Here is a 19651-nt window from a genome sequence, read left to right on the forward strand (position 1 = left end):
TGTGGAGTTTGCATGTTCTCCCCGTGTCCGCGTGGGTTTCCTCCGGGTGCTCCGGTTTCCCCCACAGTCCAAAGACACGCAGGATAGGTTAACTGGTGACTCTAAATTGACCGTAGGTGTGAATGTGAGTGTGAATGGTTGTCTGTGTCTATGTGTCAGCCCTGTGATGACCTGGCGACTTGTCCAGGGTGTACCCCGCCTTTCGCCCGTAGTCAGCTGGGATAGGCTCCAGCTTGCCTGCAACCCTGTAGAAGGATAAAGCGGCTAGAGATAATGAGATGAGATGAGATACACAGTGGTGCTTGAAAGTTTGTGAACCCTTTAGAATTTTCTATATTTCTGTATAAAAATGACCTAAAACATCATCAGATTTTCACACAAGTCCTAAAAGTAGGTAAAGAGAACAAAGTTAAACAAATGGGACAAAAATATTATACTTGGTCATTTATTTATTTAGGAAAATGATCCAATATTACATATCCACGAGTGGCAAAAGTATGTGAACCTCTATGATTAGCAGTTAACTTGAAGGTGAAATTAGAGTCAGGTGTTTTCAATCAATGGGATGACAATCAGGTGTGAGTGGGCACCCTGTTTTATTTAAAGAACAGGGATCTATCAAAGTCTGATCTTCACAACACATGTTTGTGGAAGTGTATCATGGCACGAACAAAGGAGATTTCTGAGGATCTCAGGAAAAGCGTTGTTGATGCTCATCAGGCTGGAAAAGGTTATAAAATCATCTCAAAACAGTTTGGACTCCACCAATCCACAGTCAGATAGATTGTGTCCAAATGGAGGAAATTCAAGACCATTGTTACCCTCCCTAGGAGTGGTCGACCAACAAAGGTCACTCCAAGAGCAAGGCATGTAATAGTCGGCGAGGTCACAAAGGACCCCAGGGTCCTAAGCAACTGAAGGCCTCTCTCACATTGGCTAATGTTAATGTTCATGAGTCCACCATCAAGAGAACACTGAGTAACAATGGTGTGCATGGCAAGTTTGCAAGGAGAAAGCCACTGCTCTCCAAAAAGAACATTGCTGCTCATCTGCAGTTTGCTAAAGATCACGTGGACAAGCCAGAAGGCTATTGGAAAAATGTTTTGTGGATGGATGAGACCAAAATAGACCTTTTTGGTTTAAATGAGAAGCGTTCTGTTTGGAGAAAGGAAAACACTGCATTCCAGCATAAGAACCTTATCCCATCTGTGAAACATGGTGGTGGTAGTATCATGGTTTGGGCCTGTTCTGCTGCATCTAGGCCAGGACGGTTTGTCATCATTGATGGAACAATGAATTCTGAATTATATCAGCAAATTCTAAAGGACAATGGCAGGATATCTGTCCATGAACTGGATCTCAAGAGAAGGTGGATCATGCAGCAAGACAATGACCCTAAGCACACAAGTCGTTCTACCAAAGAATGGTTAAAGAAGAGTAAAGTGAATGTTTTGGAATGGCCAAGTCAAAGTCCTGACCTTAATCCTATTGAAATGTTGTGGAAGGACCTGAAGCGAACAGTTTATGTGAAGAAACCCACCAACATCCCAGAGCTGAAGTTGTTCTGTACAGAGGAATGGGCTAAAATTCCTCCAAGCCGGTGTGCAGGACTGATCAACAGTTACTGGAACCATTTAGTTGCAGTTATTGCTGCACAAGGGGGTCACACCAGATACTGAAAGCAAAGGTTCACATACTTTTGCCACTCACAGTTATGTAATATTGGATCATTTTCCTCAATAAATACATGACCAAGTGTAATATTTGTGTCTCGTTTGTTTAACTGGGTTCTCTTTATCTACTTTTAGGACTTGTGTGAAAATCTGATGATGTTTTAGGTCATATTTATGCAGAAATATAGAAAATTATAAAGGGTTCACAAACTTTCAAGCACCACTGTATATATATTTCTTTTAGTTCTTCTCATATAGTAGTTACTGTTTTAGGAGTATTTTGATTAAAAAGGTGTATTCAAGCGAGCACAGCAATGTTAATATAAATCTGTGATGGGCAGCTGCACTGCTATCAGGGCTGTAATCGAAATCTCCTTCTGACCAATCAGAATCCAGAATTCAGGTGGAAGTTCTTATTCAGGAGGTGGAGTGATGGAGAAGGACGGAGCCGTTAGTAGAGAGATGTTGAATTCCTCTAGGGTTTTTTCCTCAAACATAGTGTTTACATGCGAGTGTAAAATTTGCCACAGGAACGCGTCTTCCTCACCAGTGCCCTGCCATGAGGCCTCATGCCTGTGACTTTTGATTTTTTATTTATTTGATTTACGTTTTTGCACTTTATGCACCGTGTGTGTTGTTAAAGGAGCCACTCTGCTTTACAATGTTTCATGTTCAGTGTAACTCCAATTGCAGGATGACTCCTGGAGCCTGGGATCTGGATGCAGCTCTGTATGTTTGTCTATTTTCAGCATCCTGTGAATTCCGTGGCAGAGTGGTGAGGTTCACCACAGTGGGCATGGCAGGAGAAAAATACCCCTGAGTGTGAGGCTCGGGACCGCTGTGGCAGGGAGAGTGTGTACAGTGTAGTGTGTGTGTGTGTGTGTGTGTGTGTGTGTGTGTGGGTGGGGGCATGTTTGGTTAGAGCCTGTGTCTTTAGTACTATACAGATATGCAGTGGCTGAAAGAATGAGAGAGAGAGAGAGAGAGAGAGAGAGAGAGAGAGAGAGAGAGACCGATTGTTGTTACAACAAGAAAAAAACAGCATTTCTAAGCACCAGTGTATGTGTGTGGATGTTTCCCCATGACACAGCATCCTGCTGAGTTTTATTATTTTTCCAGATTTGGAACACATTTAGACACTCGTCCGCTATCTTGCTTTCTCTCAATCCACATTTTTAACTTTTGACATCTTTGTATAACCAATTGTTAAATCAACTCAATTCAGATAATGCCTACAATGTTGATGAATAAAGTTTTGATTTGATTTGATTGTCATCCAGAAAGAAAGAAAGAAAGAAAGAAAGAAAGAGTAAAGGAGAGAAGAAGAATAAAAATTGATAGCTAGAAAGAAAGAAAGTGATGTTGCATCTCTTGTCTTTTTTTCCTAAACTGAAATTTATGAGTAATGAACACTGGGATCATCATAACCATCATCATCATCATCATCATCATTATCACCACCACCATCATCAGCATCACCATCACCAATATCATCATCATCATGATCATCGTCATCACCATCATCACCACCACCATCATCATCATCATCATCACCATCATCATCCTCAGCACCATCATTATCATAATCATCATCACCATCACTACCATCACCATAATCATCATCACCATCATCATCCTCACCATCCTCATCACTATCATCACCATCATCATCATTACCATCATCAGCATCATCGTCCTCATCACCATCATCATCACCATCACTATCATCATCACCATCATCATTGTCATCACCAGTATCATCATCATGATCAACATCATCATCATCATCACCATCATCATCATCAGCAGCAGCAACATCACCAGCATCACCATCATCATCATGATCACATCATCACCATCACTATAATCATCATCACCATCATCATCCTCACTATCACTATCACCATCATCATCATCACCATCATCATCAGCAGCAGCAGCACCATCACCAGTATCACCATCATCATCATGATCATCATGATCATCATCATCACCATCACTATAATCATCATCACCATCATCATCCTCACCATCCTCACTATCACCATCATAATCATCATAATCATCATCACCATCATCACCATAATCATCATCATCCTCATCCTCATCACTATCATCACTATCATCATCATCATCACTATCATAATCAACACCATCATCGTCCTCATCACCATCATCATCACCATCACTATCATCATCATCATCACTATCATCATCATAATCATCATCATCGTCCTCATCACCATCATCATCACCATCACTATCATCATCACCATCACCATCATCATCGTCATCACCAGTATCATCATCATGATCACCATCATCACCACCATCGCCACCATCACCATCATCACCATCATGGTGATGCTCAGCCAGTGTGGTGAGGGCGACAGGATCCTGCCCAGGGTCTTGGAGGGGGTGGAGTTTATCCTGAGAGACAGACAGCTGCATCCTTTCCTGCCTCCCTGATCTCAAGTGAAGATATTTTCCAAACTAAACAAGGTTCCTGATGACTTCTCCATCTCACATCCCTGAGGAGCCATCGCTCATCATCTCCATCTCATGATCTTTGTGGAAAATCTCTTTATTGAGACACGTTATACAATGGAGTGTAACCGGATTTATCACAGCGCTCACGGGGGTCGCTTCTCTCTCAGAGGTGTGTGTGTGTGTGTTAACATCATCAGCAGGATGTCCCTCAGTGTAACATGGAAGATTCATTATCGAGGCTGGGAGCTGCTGTTCTATCTATCATCATCCCTCCATCCCAGAAACACTCACATTTACACCACACCGAGCCACATCAGCATAAATACTGTCCCTCATGTCCATCAAGACCGTTAGGGAAGGACGTCATGCCATGCCAAGCTTTAGGAGGTTAGGAAGCTTTAATACTGCACTGAATTCACAGCAAATCAGTTCACGTCCTGATATCACTTTGTGTCTGGTGTGTTTTGAACGTTACCTTCTCCATTGCACACGTCCTGGTACGAGTCCCATCTGGTAAGCGAGTCAGTAGAGCTGTAGTCCACCGACACGTCGGCACCATTCTGCCAGAGATCAGCTCCTGACACACAGAGCGAGAGGGTCCAGGATTAACCACCACCCATGAACATGTGATCAGACATCACTGTTACACAGGAACTAAGTAGCTTCCCGCAGTAATGTGTGGGGTCCAAGCCCTTCTGCTAAATAGCAATAAGATGCCAGTTCTGTCCTAATGCTGCCAAATGGCTGCTGAAAGCTTATTGGCTGATGTTGGCAGCAGCCATGTTGTCAAGTGACCATGAGAAAACTACTTCTAGTCCAGGACAAAGGCACCAGGCGACACCGAATTTCAGCTCAATCCCATTTCAGCTTCCTGAGAGACAGTGATATTTATTTATAGCTCAGCGCCGCTGTATCCTCCACTCCGACTGTTATCGAACGAATCGCGTCTATAGGAACAGGTTACACCTAATAATGCATGTAATCAGTAATGTGGGGAGGTTTTGTGTTAAGCAGCAGTGTGTGTGTGTGTGTGTGTGTGTGTGTGTCCCTGAGAAACAGTGTCCTGCTGACGTTTATTATTGTTCCAGATTTGGAACACATTTAGACACGTGTCCACCACTATCTCTCCTTCTCTCAATCCTCATAGTCATCCTGAGAGAAAGAAAGATAAAAAGATGGAAGGAAGGAGTAAAGGATATAATAATAATAATAATAATAATAATAATAATAATAATAGGAAAGAAAATTATGAAAGAAAGAAAGAAAGAAAGAAAGAAAGATGAAGGAAGGAAGGAAGGAAGGAAAAGTGAATAAGAAAGAAAGGAAGAAAGAAAGAAAGAAAGAAAGAAAGAAAGAAAGAAAGAAAGAAAGAAAGAAAGAAAGAGCAGCAAAAGAAAGGAAGAGGAAGGAAGGAAGGAAGGAAGGAAGGAAGGAAGGAAGGAAGGAAGGAAGGAAAAGTGAATAAGAAAGGAAGGAAAAGTGAATAAGAAAGAAAGGAAGGAAGGAAGGAAGGAAGGAAGGAAGGAAGGAAGGAAAAGTGAATAAGAAAGGAAGGAAGGAAAAGTGAATAAGAAAGAAAGATAGAAAGATGCAAAAGGAAGGAAGGAAGGAAGGAAGGAAGGAAGGAAGGAAGGAAAAGTGAATAAGAAAGAAAGGAAGGAAAAGTGAATAAGAAAGAAAGAAAGAAAGAAAGAAAGAAAGAAAGAAAGAAAGAAAGATGCAAAAGGAAGGAAGGAAGGAAGGAAGGAAGGAAGGAAGGAAGGAAGGAAAAGTGAATAAGAAAGGAAGGAAGGAAAAGTGAATAAGAAAGAAAGAAAGAAAGAAAGAAAGAAAGAAAGAAAGAAAGAAAGATGCAAAAGGAAGGAAGGAAGGAAGGAAGGAAGGAAGGAAGGAAGGAAGGAAGGAAAAGTGAATAAGAAAGAAAGATAGAAAGATGCAAAAGGAAGGAAGGAAGGAAGGAAGGAAGGAAGGAAGGAAGGAAGGAAGGAAAAGTGAATAAGAAAGAAAGAAAGAAAGAAAGAAAGAAAGAAAGAAAGAAAGAAAGATGCAAAAGTAAGGAAGGAAGGAAGGAAGGAAGGAAGGAAGGAAAAGTGAATAAGAAAGGAAGGAAGGAAAAGTGAATAAGAAAGAAAGAAAGAAAGAAAGAAAGAAAGAAAGAAAGAAAGATGCAAAAGGAAGGAAGGAAGGAAGGAAGGAAGGAAGGAAGGAAGGAAGGAAAAGTGAATAAGAAAGAAAGATAGAAAGATGCAAAAGGAAGGAAGGAAGGAAGGAAGGAAGGAAGGAAAAGTGAATAAGAAAGAAAGAAAGAAAGAAAGAAAGAAAGAAACGAAGGAAGGAAGGAAAAGTGAATAAGGAAGGAAGGAAGGAAGGAAGGAAGGAAAAGTGAATAAGAAAGAAAGAAAGAAAGAAAGAAAGAAAGAAAGAGTGATGAAGGAAGGAAGGGAAAGTGAATAAGAAAGAAAGAAAGAAAGAAAGAAAGAAAGAAAGAAAGAAAGAAAGAAAGAAAGAAAGAAAGAAAGGTGAACAAAGAAGGAAGGAAGGAAAAGTGAATAAAAGAGAAAGAAAAAGTGAAAGAAAGAAAATAAGGAATGAAGGAAATAAAGAAAGACAAAAAAGGAAGAATGAAGGACTAAATGATAAGAAGAAGAAGAAGAAGAAGAAGAAGAAAGAAAGGATGGAAGGAGAGAGACGACAGACAGACAGACAGACGGAAGGTTGTGTGTGCGGGCGGAGCGGCTGATGGGCGGAGTCTCCAGTCTAAGTGCTCTGGAACAGTGAAGCTGCGACTTTCGTTCGGGTCGGAACTCCAAACACGGAGTGACACTGACCCAGCCGTGTTCCGGGGGAGATCCGGAGAACACGCGCAGCGTCAGCGCCACAGTCGCCTCAGACACTTTGATCTGTTTAGAGCTGCATTTAATCACAAGCTAGAACCTGTAACCATCTGTAAATAGCTGTTCCCTCAGCAGCCTCTGTTTCCTCTCGGAGTTAGTGAGATACACATCTGCTGACACTGGAGACTCCTTACAAGGAAACTCACTCCACAGACCCCACTGGGTCGCCGCCTCAGGGCCGGACCAACACCTCATATCATTCATCTCTTTACTCATGGGCTTATTTTTCCCGCTGATGTACAGAACAATACCAACGAATGAGTTACTGTTACCATGGAAACGGCACTGTACAGTATTATAATGAGCTCATTAAAATAAACACGTCCTGACAAATCAGATTCCAGATCATTCAATAGTGCTGTGGTGGAAATATATAAGATGCATATATGAATAGACTGTTATTCAAACACACACACACACACACACAGTGTGTGTGTGTGTGTGTGTGTTGACTCATACCTTGGCTCCTCTCAGGGCCTTCAGAGAACACCAGCTCCACTTTGCCATAATCCGGAAATCTGTGATCTGAAATCCAAACAGCAGAGTTTCAGTCGATCCACGTGAGCCAGCAAACTGACTGGGTTACAACCCCATCACATACTTCACTCTCTCTCTCACTCTCTTACACACACACACACACACACACACACACACACACACTGATGCTGTGCTATCTGTATAATTTGTTTCTTCGTTACTCCATGACTCATCTCTCTCTCTCTCTCTCTCTTTCTCTCTCTCTCTCTCTCTCTCTGCATTTTCACTACAAAATCTATTCCACCTTTTATGATACACACTAACTCACCGGACACTTTAAAAGGAACTTGTTCCCATTCTGATGTTTGAACGTTATGAACATTAACCGAAGCTCTTGATTTGTATCTGCGTGATCTGATGCATCGAGGGATCGGCTGATTAGAGAACTACGGCACAAAACAACACAGCAGGTGGACGTGTGGGTGTTCATAATAAAGTGGCCAGTGAGTGTATCGTCGGATTTGTTGATGTCTAGGCTGTAGTTTTCTGATTTCTCTGAATTTCCCTTTCCTTAAAGGAGAACCGAAGGCAATTTTTTTATTATCAAAATTCTATTTCTCATTTTATTAAATATCGGAATGCATTTTTGATCGCTATTTTGTCGCTGCTATAGCAAGTTATGAGTGTTAGAAATATGCTATCAGTCCGTATGTCAAAGCGATGGCCGTAAACGAGATTCGCCGAGACCTGTGCGAGACATCGTAGGACGGAAGTAAAACGTACAGCGGAAATCAAAGCGACCGACATCTGCCAACGTTGTCAAAAGACGCGCGTGCCCTCTTTCGAATGCTGACGTAATCAAGCCGGAAGTTTTCCCCGTGTCCGAAATCGCTCCCTGCTCACTATATAGTCTCGACGCCATTTTATAGTGCTGTCCGAAACCTTAGTGAGGCTTATGTAGGAAATGCGCTCAGTATAATATGTATTTATCACAAAAACACATGCATGTATTTATTATTTTGAAAACCCACCAGCCGCCTGATCCGGCATGTTTTAATTGTGCGACAGTAATGACGTAAATACCAGCGCGACGGACAAGTCCTTATCCTGTCATCTTTCCGACTCTTCTCAGTTGGTTCAAAGTCTCATCTCATCTCATCTCATTATCTCTAGCCGTTTTATCCTGTTCTACAGGGTCGCAGGCAAGCTGGAGCCTATCCCAGCTGACTACGGGCGAAAGGCGGGGTACACCCTGGACAAGTCGCCAGGTCATCACAGGGCTGACACATAGACACAGACAACCATTCACACTCACATTCACACCTACGCTCAATTTAGAGTCACCAGTTAACCTAACCTGCATGTCTTTGGACTGTGGGGGAAACCGGAGCACCCGGAGGAAACCCACGCGGACACGGGGAGAACATGCAAACTCCGCACAGAAAGACCCTCGCCGGCCACAGGGCTCGAACCCGGACCTTCTTGCTGTGAGGTGACAGCGCTAACCACTACACCACCGTGCCGCCCTGGTTCGAAGTCGTATGGAACAGGCAAACAATCCAAAACTGCAGGCGAGATCAAAAACGAGAATACAGGCAAAAGGGTCGGTCGAGGCGCAAACAGTACATCAAAGGCTAAGCGAGGACGAGAACAAGAAACGGGAACTCAAGACAACGGGTTGAAAGATTCGGTAATGTGTATCGTAATACTTCGTGATGCAAATGTATCAGCACAGTCCTTGAGCTCAGGTGCGTCTTGTTCACGGCACGCGTACTGGAGTCCACGTACCTTCAGGTGCACGCGCCACAGCATGCAGGACGAACACGCTATCACTGATGAAGCTGACAAATCTCGAAATTAATCTAAATTGGAATGATACGGCGATCCGGCCGCTGTGTAAGCAGTTTTCAAAATGGCGGCGCTGACACTTCACGTTTGAAGTCTCGCACAAGTCTCGTGAAGATCGCGCGGATAAGTGACGCCCACCGTGGACCAAACGAACTACATTCAACATGGCTGAAAACCAAAAAGTGTAATATAATATGCCAATACGAGTCACGATACACAGTGCTCAGCATAAATAAGTACTCCCCCTTTGAAAAGTAACATTTTAAGCAATATCTCAATGAACACAAACAATTTCCAAAATGTTGACAAGACAAAGTTTAATATAACATCTGTTTAACTTATAACGGGAAAGTAAGGTTAATAATATAACTTAGATTACACATTTTTCAGTTTTACTCAAATTAGGGTGGTGCAAAAATGAGTACACCCCACAACAAAAACTACTACATCTAGTACTTTGTATGGCCTCCATGATTTTTAATGACAGCACCAAGTCTTCTAGGCATGGAATGAACAAGTTGGCGACATTTTGCAACATCAATCTTTTTCCATTCTTCAACAACGACCTCTTTTAGTGACCATGGAGAGTGATGCTCAACTTGTCTCTTCAGAATTCCCCAAAGAAAATAATTTCTTTCCACCACAAAGCTGAAGGCTACAAGAAGATCAGCAAAGCTTTACTTATCAGTCAGCAAAAGTGGAACAAAAATTTAAGAAAGATGGAACTGCAACCATCTCACAGACGTCCAGGTCGTCCACGGAAGTTAACACCTCGACAGGAGCGTCTTCTGATGAGAAGGGTTGAAGAAAATCGGCATGCAAGTTCACTGCGGTTATCTAAAGAAGTAGAAAGCCAAACTGGGTTGACTATTTCCCGTGACCCAATACGGCGTACGCTGCAGAGGAATGGCATGCATGGATGCCGTCCACGAAAGAAGCCTCTCCTAAAGCCCAGGCACAAAAAAGCCCACCTAGAGTTTGCCAGGGCCCATGCTGACAAAGATGAAGACTACTGGGACTCTATACTCTGGAGTGATGAGACCAAGATCAATGTTTTTGGAACTGTATGGCGTCGCAAAGGTGAGGAATACAAAGAAAAATGCATGGTGCCTACAGTGAAACATGGTGGTGGCAGTGTCCTTATGTGGGGCTGCATGAGTGCTGCTGGTGTCGGGGAGCTGCATTTCATTGACGGCATCATGAATTCACAGATGTATTGCGCTATACTGAAAGAGAAGATGCTACCATCACTCCGTGCCCTTGGTCGTCATGCAGTTTTCCAACATGACAATGATCCTAAACACACATCTAAGGCCACTGTTGGATTTCTGAAGAAGAACAGGGTGAAAGTGATTCAGTGGCCAAGTCTGTCTCCTGATCTGAACCCAATCGAACACCTATGGGGAATTCTGAAGAGACAAGTTGAGCATCACTCTCCATCCAGCATCCAGTCACTAAAAGAGGTCATTGTTGAAGAATGGAAAAAGATCGATGTTGCAAAATGTCTCCAACTTGTTCATTCCATGCCTAGAAGACTTGGTGCTGTCATTAAAAATCATGGAGGCCATACAAAGTACTAGATGTAGTAGTTTTTGTTGTGGGGTGTACTCATTTTTGCACCACCCTAATTTGAGTAAAACCGAAAAATGTGTAATTTAAGTTATATTATTAACCTTACTTTCCCGTTATAAGTTAAACAGATGTTATATTAAACTTGTCAACATTTTGGAAATTGTTTATGTTCATTGAGATACTGTTTAAAATGTTACTTTTCAAAGGGGGTGTACTTATTTACGCTCAGCACTGTAAGGTTAATAAAACCGAAAACGTAACTGAATAACACGTTAATTAAGAAATAAAGCAAGTTTAAAAATGACTTCAGTTCCCCTTTAATTCTATTTTCTTGTCTCAATTTCTTCTGTTTTTGTTGTTTGTTTGTTTGTTTTTTTCTTGAAAAGTCCAGGAAACTGTAACTTCATGAAACCAGAAGAAAAACATAAAGAGATGTTTGTGTGATGAAGGAGCTGAGAAGAGGAGAGGACAAGTCCTGTGTGGAAAAGTTCTCTTTAGGCTACGTTCACACTGCAGGCTGAAGTGACTCAAATCCGATCTTTTCGCCCATATGTGACCTGTATCCGATCTTTTATTGACAATATGAACGACACAGATCCGATTTTTCAAATCCGACCCAGGCCGTTTGGATATGTGGTCCTAATTCCGATTCCTATCCGCTCTTTTCATATGCGACTTCAGTCTGAACCGCCAGGTCGCATTCATCCGACTTACACGTCATCAACAAGCCACAAACGTCACTATTCTGCGCTGAAGTAGGCGGCGGGTCTCTCAAAAAAGTTACAACAACATGGCGCATAATCACGGGTGCAAATAGAGGGGGGGACTCGTCCCACCCAGATTTAAATTCACCTCGTTCGGTCCCCCCCACTTATAGGGTGGAAAAAACATCTATGCTGTCTTTCTTTGCATAAGGCAAACCTCACGGAAAAATCAAAAGACTAATTACCATTCGGTTTATTGAGGTGCACAGCAGTGTATACATAGTTGCAACAACTCACATAAAACAAAACAAAGACTGATATTCGGTTGGTTGAGCTGCGCAGACTGCACAGGTTGCGAGCTCGAGCTTGGTTGCTATGGTTACTAACAACAAGTTTGACAGGCATATCGGGGTTGGGGTTGGTTTGCTGGCAGCTTTGTCCCCCCCAGTTTTTTGTCCCCCCCAGTTCAAAAAACGTATCTGCGCCCCTGCGCATGACATCAATGCGAGGGACGCTTCGGGCTGTGAAGGTTCTGAATCTTCTCAATGGAAGGACGCAGAGGTTAGGGAGCTGATTTCCATTTGGGGGGATGCAGCTATTCAAGCTAGATTGGATGGGTCATACCGCAACCAGGCGGTTTTACTTCCGTAAACACTGGCCATGCTCACTGCGTGTGACGTCGTCATATCCTGCAATGCGCATGCGGAACACTTTTAGGTCGCTTTTCGTTCATACTGAGGATCACATACAAGTCGCATATATTTGTTAATGTGAACGACCTCACAAAAAATCGGATTTCACAAAAAAATCGGAATTGAGTATTAAGCCTTGCAGTGTGAACGTAGCGTTAGTTGGACACAACAGCAAAAAAAAAAAAGAAAAAATTTCACCAGAGCGGAAATCTGAGCAGAAATTTTGTGTTTTGTCCAAAATCCATAACGTCCTGCTTGTGTTCATGTGTGTGTTTTGTTTAAAAGCGGAGGATGAAGGTGACCTTTGTTGGCTTGCTCCATGTCGTCTTTCTCGAACATCAGATTGTATCCCTGCACGGCTCCGGTGTGGAACTGCAGCCTGAAGACCAGCTCTCTCTGAGACGGACTGCTTTTATGGAAACACTTCACCTACACACACATGTCACAAGGAAGTACAATATTCACATTACTGTTGATTCCTGGATCTGGATCCAAACATGCTAAAGAGCCTTAATTTAGATAAATAAATAAAAATAGAATGAAAAATCAATAAATCAAAACTGAAATAGTATTTTACACCAATTTAAATCCATTGTGACCGAGAATAACAAAAGTGTCGAAATAATTAGTGTCTCCTCCTGTGATATTTTTTACAGTATATAATATTAGATTCCTTATAACATTTATTTGCTTATCTTATATTTCGTCTGGGGGCGGCACGGTGGTGTAGTGGTTAGCGCTGGCGCCTCACAGCAAGAAGGTCCGGGTTCGAGCCCCGGGGCCGGCGAGGGCCTTTCTGTGCGGAGTTTGCATGTTCTCCCCGTGTCCGCGTGGGTTTCCTCCGGGTGCTCCGGTTTCCCCCACAGTCCAAAGACATGCAGGTTAGGTTAACTGGTGACTCTAAATTGAGCGTAGGTGTGAATGTGAGTGTGAATGGTTGTCTGTGTCTATGTGTCGGCCCTGTGATGACCTGGCGACTTGTCCAGGGTGTACCCCGCCTTTCGCCTGTAGTCAGCTGGGATAGGCTCCAGCTTGCCTGCGACCCTGTAGAAGGATAAAGCGGCTAGAGATGATGAGATGAGATATTTCGTCTGTTGTAATTTCTTAATTTATTTTTTTTTCTTTTTTATTTATTTACACTCTCACTCTCTCTCTCTCTCTCTCTCTCTCTTCTCCTGATTGACCTTGATTTGTCGGATTTCTCTTTCCAATCTTTCCCATTTACACTCTGAATCGGGATTTCCCAGTTCCTCGGTCAACTGGAAATATGTAAATGTAAGATTTCTGACTCGGAAAGTCAGAGGAACCTGACCAACCCTGACCTCAAAATCCAAGATGGCCGCTCCAAAGCATTAACAGATTGAAGGCTGTAGTAATACGCTATTTATTAGCATTTCTGTCTTATTGAGGTATTTCACCTGACATCACAGGGTCCCGTGACGCCCCGGTGTCCGCCATTTTGAACGTCAAGCTACATACTAACGCTGCAGACAGAGAGGGAGAACCGGCTTGAAAAAAAACGTGTTACAGACACCTAGAATAGATTAATTTGTCAGTAAGCACTCTATAAATAACCATGGCGTTTGCTTGTTGTGCTGTGGGCTGCCACAACAGACAGGGACAGCGTGCAGGACGCTCCTTTAACCGGTTTCTAGTGATGGGAATTTCGGCTCTTTTGGCTCTTCTTACTATAAGGAGCCGGCTCTTTCGGCTCCCAAACAGCTCCTGAGATTTTATTTTTGATTTAATTGCTGCAATTAACTAGTTAATTAATTACATTATTTATATTTTATCAATAGGATGTTTTCCATTTTATTTTTTAGTTTTTGTAGCCATTGTAAAGCTTTGTAAAGTATAGCAGTGTAACAATGTTCTAGCTATAGAAATAAAACTTACTTACCAATTAATAAATTATTTACTCACAAACATAATGCAAAACTGTGTTATATTACCAATATAAGGTGGGGTTTACATTAGACCGTATCAGCGGATCATCAGATTAACGTTTTTAAAACGATTAGCGTGCACACAGCAACGCCAATACACGATTCGCGTGCACACAGCAACACCAATACACGGATACGCTCGGCTCCGCAGGCATCCTGCGCTCCAAATCACTCCGCCCTGAACGGCGAGTGCCTTCTGGAGGGTGCGCACTCCGGCCCTGCGCAGCTCACAGAGCGCGCGAGTGAAGTGCACAAGCGGTGATTCGGGACTGAGCCGCTGTGTGTGTGATCCCAGCGCATATCACTTACCACTTGCAAGTGGAAGGATGGCAAGCCTAAAGACAATCATAACTACACAATGGGCAGTATTTGCATCAGTATTTGCAGTATTTTCATACTTTTATACTCTTTAATGAAAGGTGATACAAGGCAGAAGTCCTCGCCGTTTTTCAGCAGTCGCGTCACATGACCAACGCCAGCGAATCAGGAAGGTGGATGTCACAGTGACATTGTCCAATGACGATGCCAGCTAGAGCTCAGCACAGCGTATCCGCGTATTCTCAATGTTTACACAGCACCGGACCAGACACGATCTGGATTGAATACGTGGACCCTGGCGGATTCCCGTTTCCCGGCGTTTCCAGGCGTTTTAATGTAAACGGACAGTGCATCCGCGAAGAAAACGAGACAGATACGGTCTAATGTAAACTTGGCCTAAAATACACAGCTGATTTTCCCCTCCTCAGGTGCCTCACAGACTCCTCTCCCCTGCGCTCCACAGCTTTAAGCATTACACCAATTTTCCTATTTTCGCAGCTGTGAATGACATCAACCCCCCCCAAGCAAAAAAAGTAGGCGTACACCATGCTACTTTTTTTCCTTTGAATGGTAATAGACAACACAGACGCAATCGGACAGCAACTTTTTTTGTGAAAGTCTCTCTCTCTCTGAGGCACCTAAGGACAAAAAACTAATTCGGCTCCCCAACTCGGCTCCCACCGAAGAGCCGGCTCCCGTCGTTCACTTCAAAGAGCCGGCTCTTTGAACCGGATCGTTCGCGACCGACACATCACTACCGGTTTCCTACTGACCCAGACAAGAGGGCCAAATGGATTGCAGCTGTGAAGAGACAGGATTGGGAGCCAACAGAGTACTCCAGACTTTGCAGTGATCATTTCATTTCAGGTTAGTTTATCAGTTAACGCAATTTTGATAAAATATATAGCAAAAAGTAAATGGGTCAGTGTTTGTTAACCCATCTGAGCAGTGAAACAAGGCAGTGTTAATTTGTCTAGGGTTGCATGTAGCAGACATCAGACATAAAACGCAATAACAGAGGCTAGAAAGAAACGGGACACAGAAATAAATAAACAGGGCTCCATACCAAGGCTGGGTACAGTGTTTGTGATAAAAGACAGATCCAATTTAACACGAATCACAGCTTACTTTCTTGTTAAAATGTGCAAAGGTCTCCACCATCTCATACCGCCTTGCACTGAAGGACTTAAGCGTGCCGTCCAAAATGGCTGCGTCACGTGACTTGGTCACGTGGGTGAAATACCTCAATTAGCATCTCATTAACCCTTTGATGCAAAACATATGCACACCCCTTCTAATGCACAACATGGGTCAAAAATGACCCGCATTCGTTTTCCAGGTTATTTCATGCTGACTGAGTTTTTCTTTGCTCTATCTTTTGAGATCAATTTATTTTATGATTGAATATTCCAAGTATTCTTTAAATATCTTGCTTTTAATTACCACAAATCATTAATTTAATTTTTTTCTTTCCTACCTTATAAACAAAAATACTTTTTATATTACTACACATGGGTCATCCAAGTGTGATTTAAAATTAAATGTCTTAATACTATAATAATAATTTGTTTCAAGTAATTACTTTAGCGGTGAATGGGGCCAGTTATTTATTTATTAATTATGTAGTTAGCTAAGCCGACTACAATAAAATTAGCTAACTAAAGTAGAATATGTCAACAGCTCGGTAGCTAATAGTAATTACTTGTAACTTTCTGACGAGTAATCTACTCACTCTCAAGGTAACCTAAACATAATCAATTTTTTTCTAAGGTAATGTTCGAACAATTGAAAAACATTACTTCCATGTATTGAGGTTTTTCACCCACGTGACCAAGTCATGTGATGCATCGTTAGGCTGCCATTTTGGACATCACGGCTCGAATAGGTTTGAATGCGAGGAAGGCGACAAACGAAAAACATAAAAGAAAAAGGAGCGAGATGCAGAAAACACCTTCACTATCCAGCGACGTAGGGCGTTTACAGGGCGAGCAGAGGGAGAGGTATTTGCAAAAATTGAGGTTAGCAGGCTTAGAGAACGACGTTTACCTGCTTCCACCAGGATTGTTCACTGACGTACGGAAGTACACGAAGCCCTCGTCTTTACCTGACTTCGGCCCACATGATCTGTATACCTATGTCGTTAAAAACCCATCGCCATACACAGGTATTGATCTGAAAGCGTATAAGAGTTTGGATGCCTACAAATATTTTGTGTCAGGCTGGGTAACATGCCTACATCAGCGGGTCGTCCCTGGAGCCGGTGGTCGCCATCTTATTACAGCTAAGGTTTGTTCACATTTTCATTTACTTTCGGTCCTCAGGATAAACAAAATGTTATTAAATGTCATTGAAATAACTTCTTAATCTGTTGAGACATGGCCCGTTATAAATTTGCTGTTACCAGGCAATGACCAAGAACTGTATTATTAGGGTCGGTGTCTGTGTTGTAGCAGTGTACTAGCAGCTAGCTGTTAGCACTAGCTAATGTCAACAACATAGTAGCTAGTATGTTACTGTAGCAATGTTTACGTTCAGTCATTTGGATGACTGTTAAAACCTTTCAGTCTCAAGTTTTTCCTTTACTGTATTTACTAGTTTACTGTAATTATGATCCGGCAGCTATTTACACCGGATCCAGTGTAAATAGCTGCCAGAGCGCGCTCCGGGAACCCCGGCCGGAGCACTCCAGGAGCAAGCCGGAGCGCGCTGCTTAATTTGAGGGGGAGCAAGCCGGAGCGCGCTCCGGCAGCTATTTACACTGGATCCGGTGTAAATAGCTGCCGGATCATAATTACAGTAAACTAGTAAATACAGTAAAGGAAAAACTTGAGATTGAAAGGCTTTAACAGTCATCCAAATGACTGAACGTAAACATTGCTACAGTAACATACTAGCTACTATGTTGTTGACATTAGGTAGCTTGACCTTCAAAATGGTGGACACCGGGGCGTCACGTGACCCTGTGACGTCAGGTGAAATACCTCAATTAGATGGGCAAAGGGCGCTGTGCTGAGCTGTGAAATGTCTGACACAAGCACAATTCACAGTTCCCACCAAACGCTGGAGTAAATGCATGCGGGTCGGTTCTGACCCATGTGTGTAAACTTGATGTAGAATTACAAAAGCTGTGCTTGTTCATAACTTAAGGAAGGAAAAATAAAAGTGATGATTTGTGCTAAACAAAAACAAGATATTTACTGCATATTTGGAAAAGTAAACGACAAAATGAATTTATTTCAAAAGTATATCATAGAAACACTCAGCCGTACATGAAATAACCTGGAAAATGAATGCAGGTCGTTTTTGACCCATGTTGTGCATTAGAAGGGTAGTGATACAAAAAGGGTTTTTATTCAAAAAGTAAGAAAGGAAAAAATAAAATAAGAATGTATGATGATCAAAAACAAGTTAATTGAGGAATACCTTGAATACTGAATGATGGAATTAATTTACTGCAAAGATATAGAAGATAAAAACTCAGCCGGGTCACTTTTGACCCATGTTTTGCATCAAAGGGTTAATCCAGTCGTACACACAGTAGTGTCCATCATCTATTTGTGGACGTGTTGTTATGGTGTTTGTGTCTGCAAAATCACAGGTAATGTGTCGTTATCAACTGGTTTTACGAAGAATGGATAACCTGGCTAGAACTGGGATTGCTAATCAGAGCCAGAGATGGACGGGAATTAAATACATTTACTTGAGTACTGTACTTAAGTACACTTTTTGAGTATCTGTACTTTACTTGAGCATTATTTTTTTGGAAACTTATGACTTTAACTTCACTACATTTGAAAGACAAATATCGTACTTTTCACTCCACTACATTTCTATCAAGCTCCTCGTTACTCATTACTATGAAGCGGCTTTGAAAGTGGATGTTTTTTCTTTTCTTTTCTAAAACGTGATTGTTTTTTCGCAGGTGACACTGAGAGCCGATCAGTAATCACTAGGGTCACGTCACGTCCGTAGACTGGATAAAATCAAGATCAATGATTTCTCCGCAGCGTTATTTAACACGATCAGTTGATGGCAGAATGGAAGGAGGCGGTTCTTCTGTGGAATGCACACACTCATGGCCCACGAACCCATGTTTCAGTTTCCTGAAAGGATTAAAGATTCATTTAGTTTTAAATGTTTGCTTTGTTTCCCTAAAACAAACCCATCACGGCCGACAAAAACTCGCCGTCCAACCTGTGGGAGCATACTGAGGTATATAAACATTTTATTCCAAGAGAAAGCTTGCAGTGAAGTTGTCTGTGCTTTTAGAGCGAGCGATAATGTTGCAAACGTAGCTACGCAGTCTGGTTAGTCAAATGACTTTCTATGGATTTGCCCACCAAGTTGCCGTAACCTTGTCCACATAGCTAGTTAACTTGGACACTGTTAGTTAGCATGTAAAAATGAAGTTACGCTTACATGAATAGCATTAACTTATCTGAAGTCCTTTCAGAAATATGTTTTAGCATTATCTTGCCAAATAAACAGAATGTAGAAATCCTTCTTTTCTAGTAGCGTTAGCTACCCAATATGATTTTGAGTTTGAAAAGAGTTTGCTAGCATGTCAGGTGGAGTTTCACTGACTAGCTAGCTTAACGTTAAACCACAGCATGCGTTCATTTCGTAAATCCAGTCGGATGTTTCAGAAGCATTAGGTTTTGTAAGCGTTGTGGCAATAATACAGCAATGCGTTGACAGAAAATGTACTTTTAATACTTAAGTATTTTTAAAAGCAAGTACTTCAGTACTTTAACTTAAGTAAAAATTTGACTGGACAACTTTCACTTGTATCGGAGTCACAGTTGACCAGCGGGATCTGTACTTTGACTTAAGTAATGAAGTTGGGTACTTTGCCCACCTCTGATTAGAGCTAACCTGTCTAGAACTGGTATTGCTAACAATAGCTAATAACAGCTAACCTTTCTAGAAATTGCTAGTATTAGTTTTGTGACGTCTCCTCTGAAACACAGTCGACTCGGATGTGACATCATTCCCAGTTCCACCTTCCAACATCCAAGGCAAATCAACGTAGCAGTA

The 19651-nt window shown here is 42.1% G+C and overlaps 1 protein-coding gene across 1 annotated transcript in view; it reads right to left on the reverse strand.

Moving 5' to 3' along the window:
- LOC132881533 (tensin-3-like) overlaps positions 1 to 19651 on the reverse strand; it is a 137263-nt gene that overhangs the window by 58984 nt on the left and 58628 nt on the right. Inside the window, exons 10-12 of the mRNA XM_060914093.1 lie at positions 12653 to 12779; positions 7517 to 7582; positions 4639 to 4740 (exon numbers count right to left, since the gene is read on the reverse strand). Of these exons, the coding sequence (XP_060770076.1) occupies positions 4639 to 4740; positions 7517 to 7582; positions 12653 to 12779 (295 nt within the window). The remainder of the gene's footprint in view (positions 1 to 4638; positions 4741 to 7516; positions 7583 to 12652; positions 12780 to 19651) is intronic.

Source organism: Neoarius graeffei, chromosome 1 (genome assembly GCF_027579695.1).
Source record: "Neoarius graeffei isolate fNeoGra1 chromosome 1, fNeoGra1.pri, whole genome shotgun sequence".
In the NCBI taxonomy this organism is placed as follows: domain Eukaryota; kingdom Metazoa; phylum Chordata; class Actinopteri; order Siluriformes; family Ariidae; genus Neoarius; species Neoarius graeffei.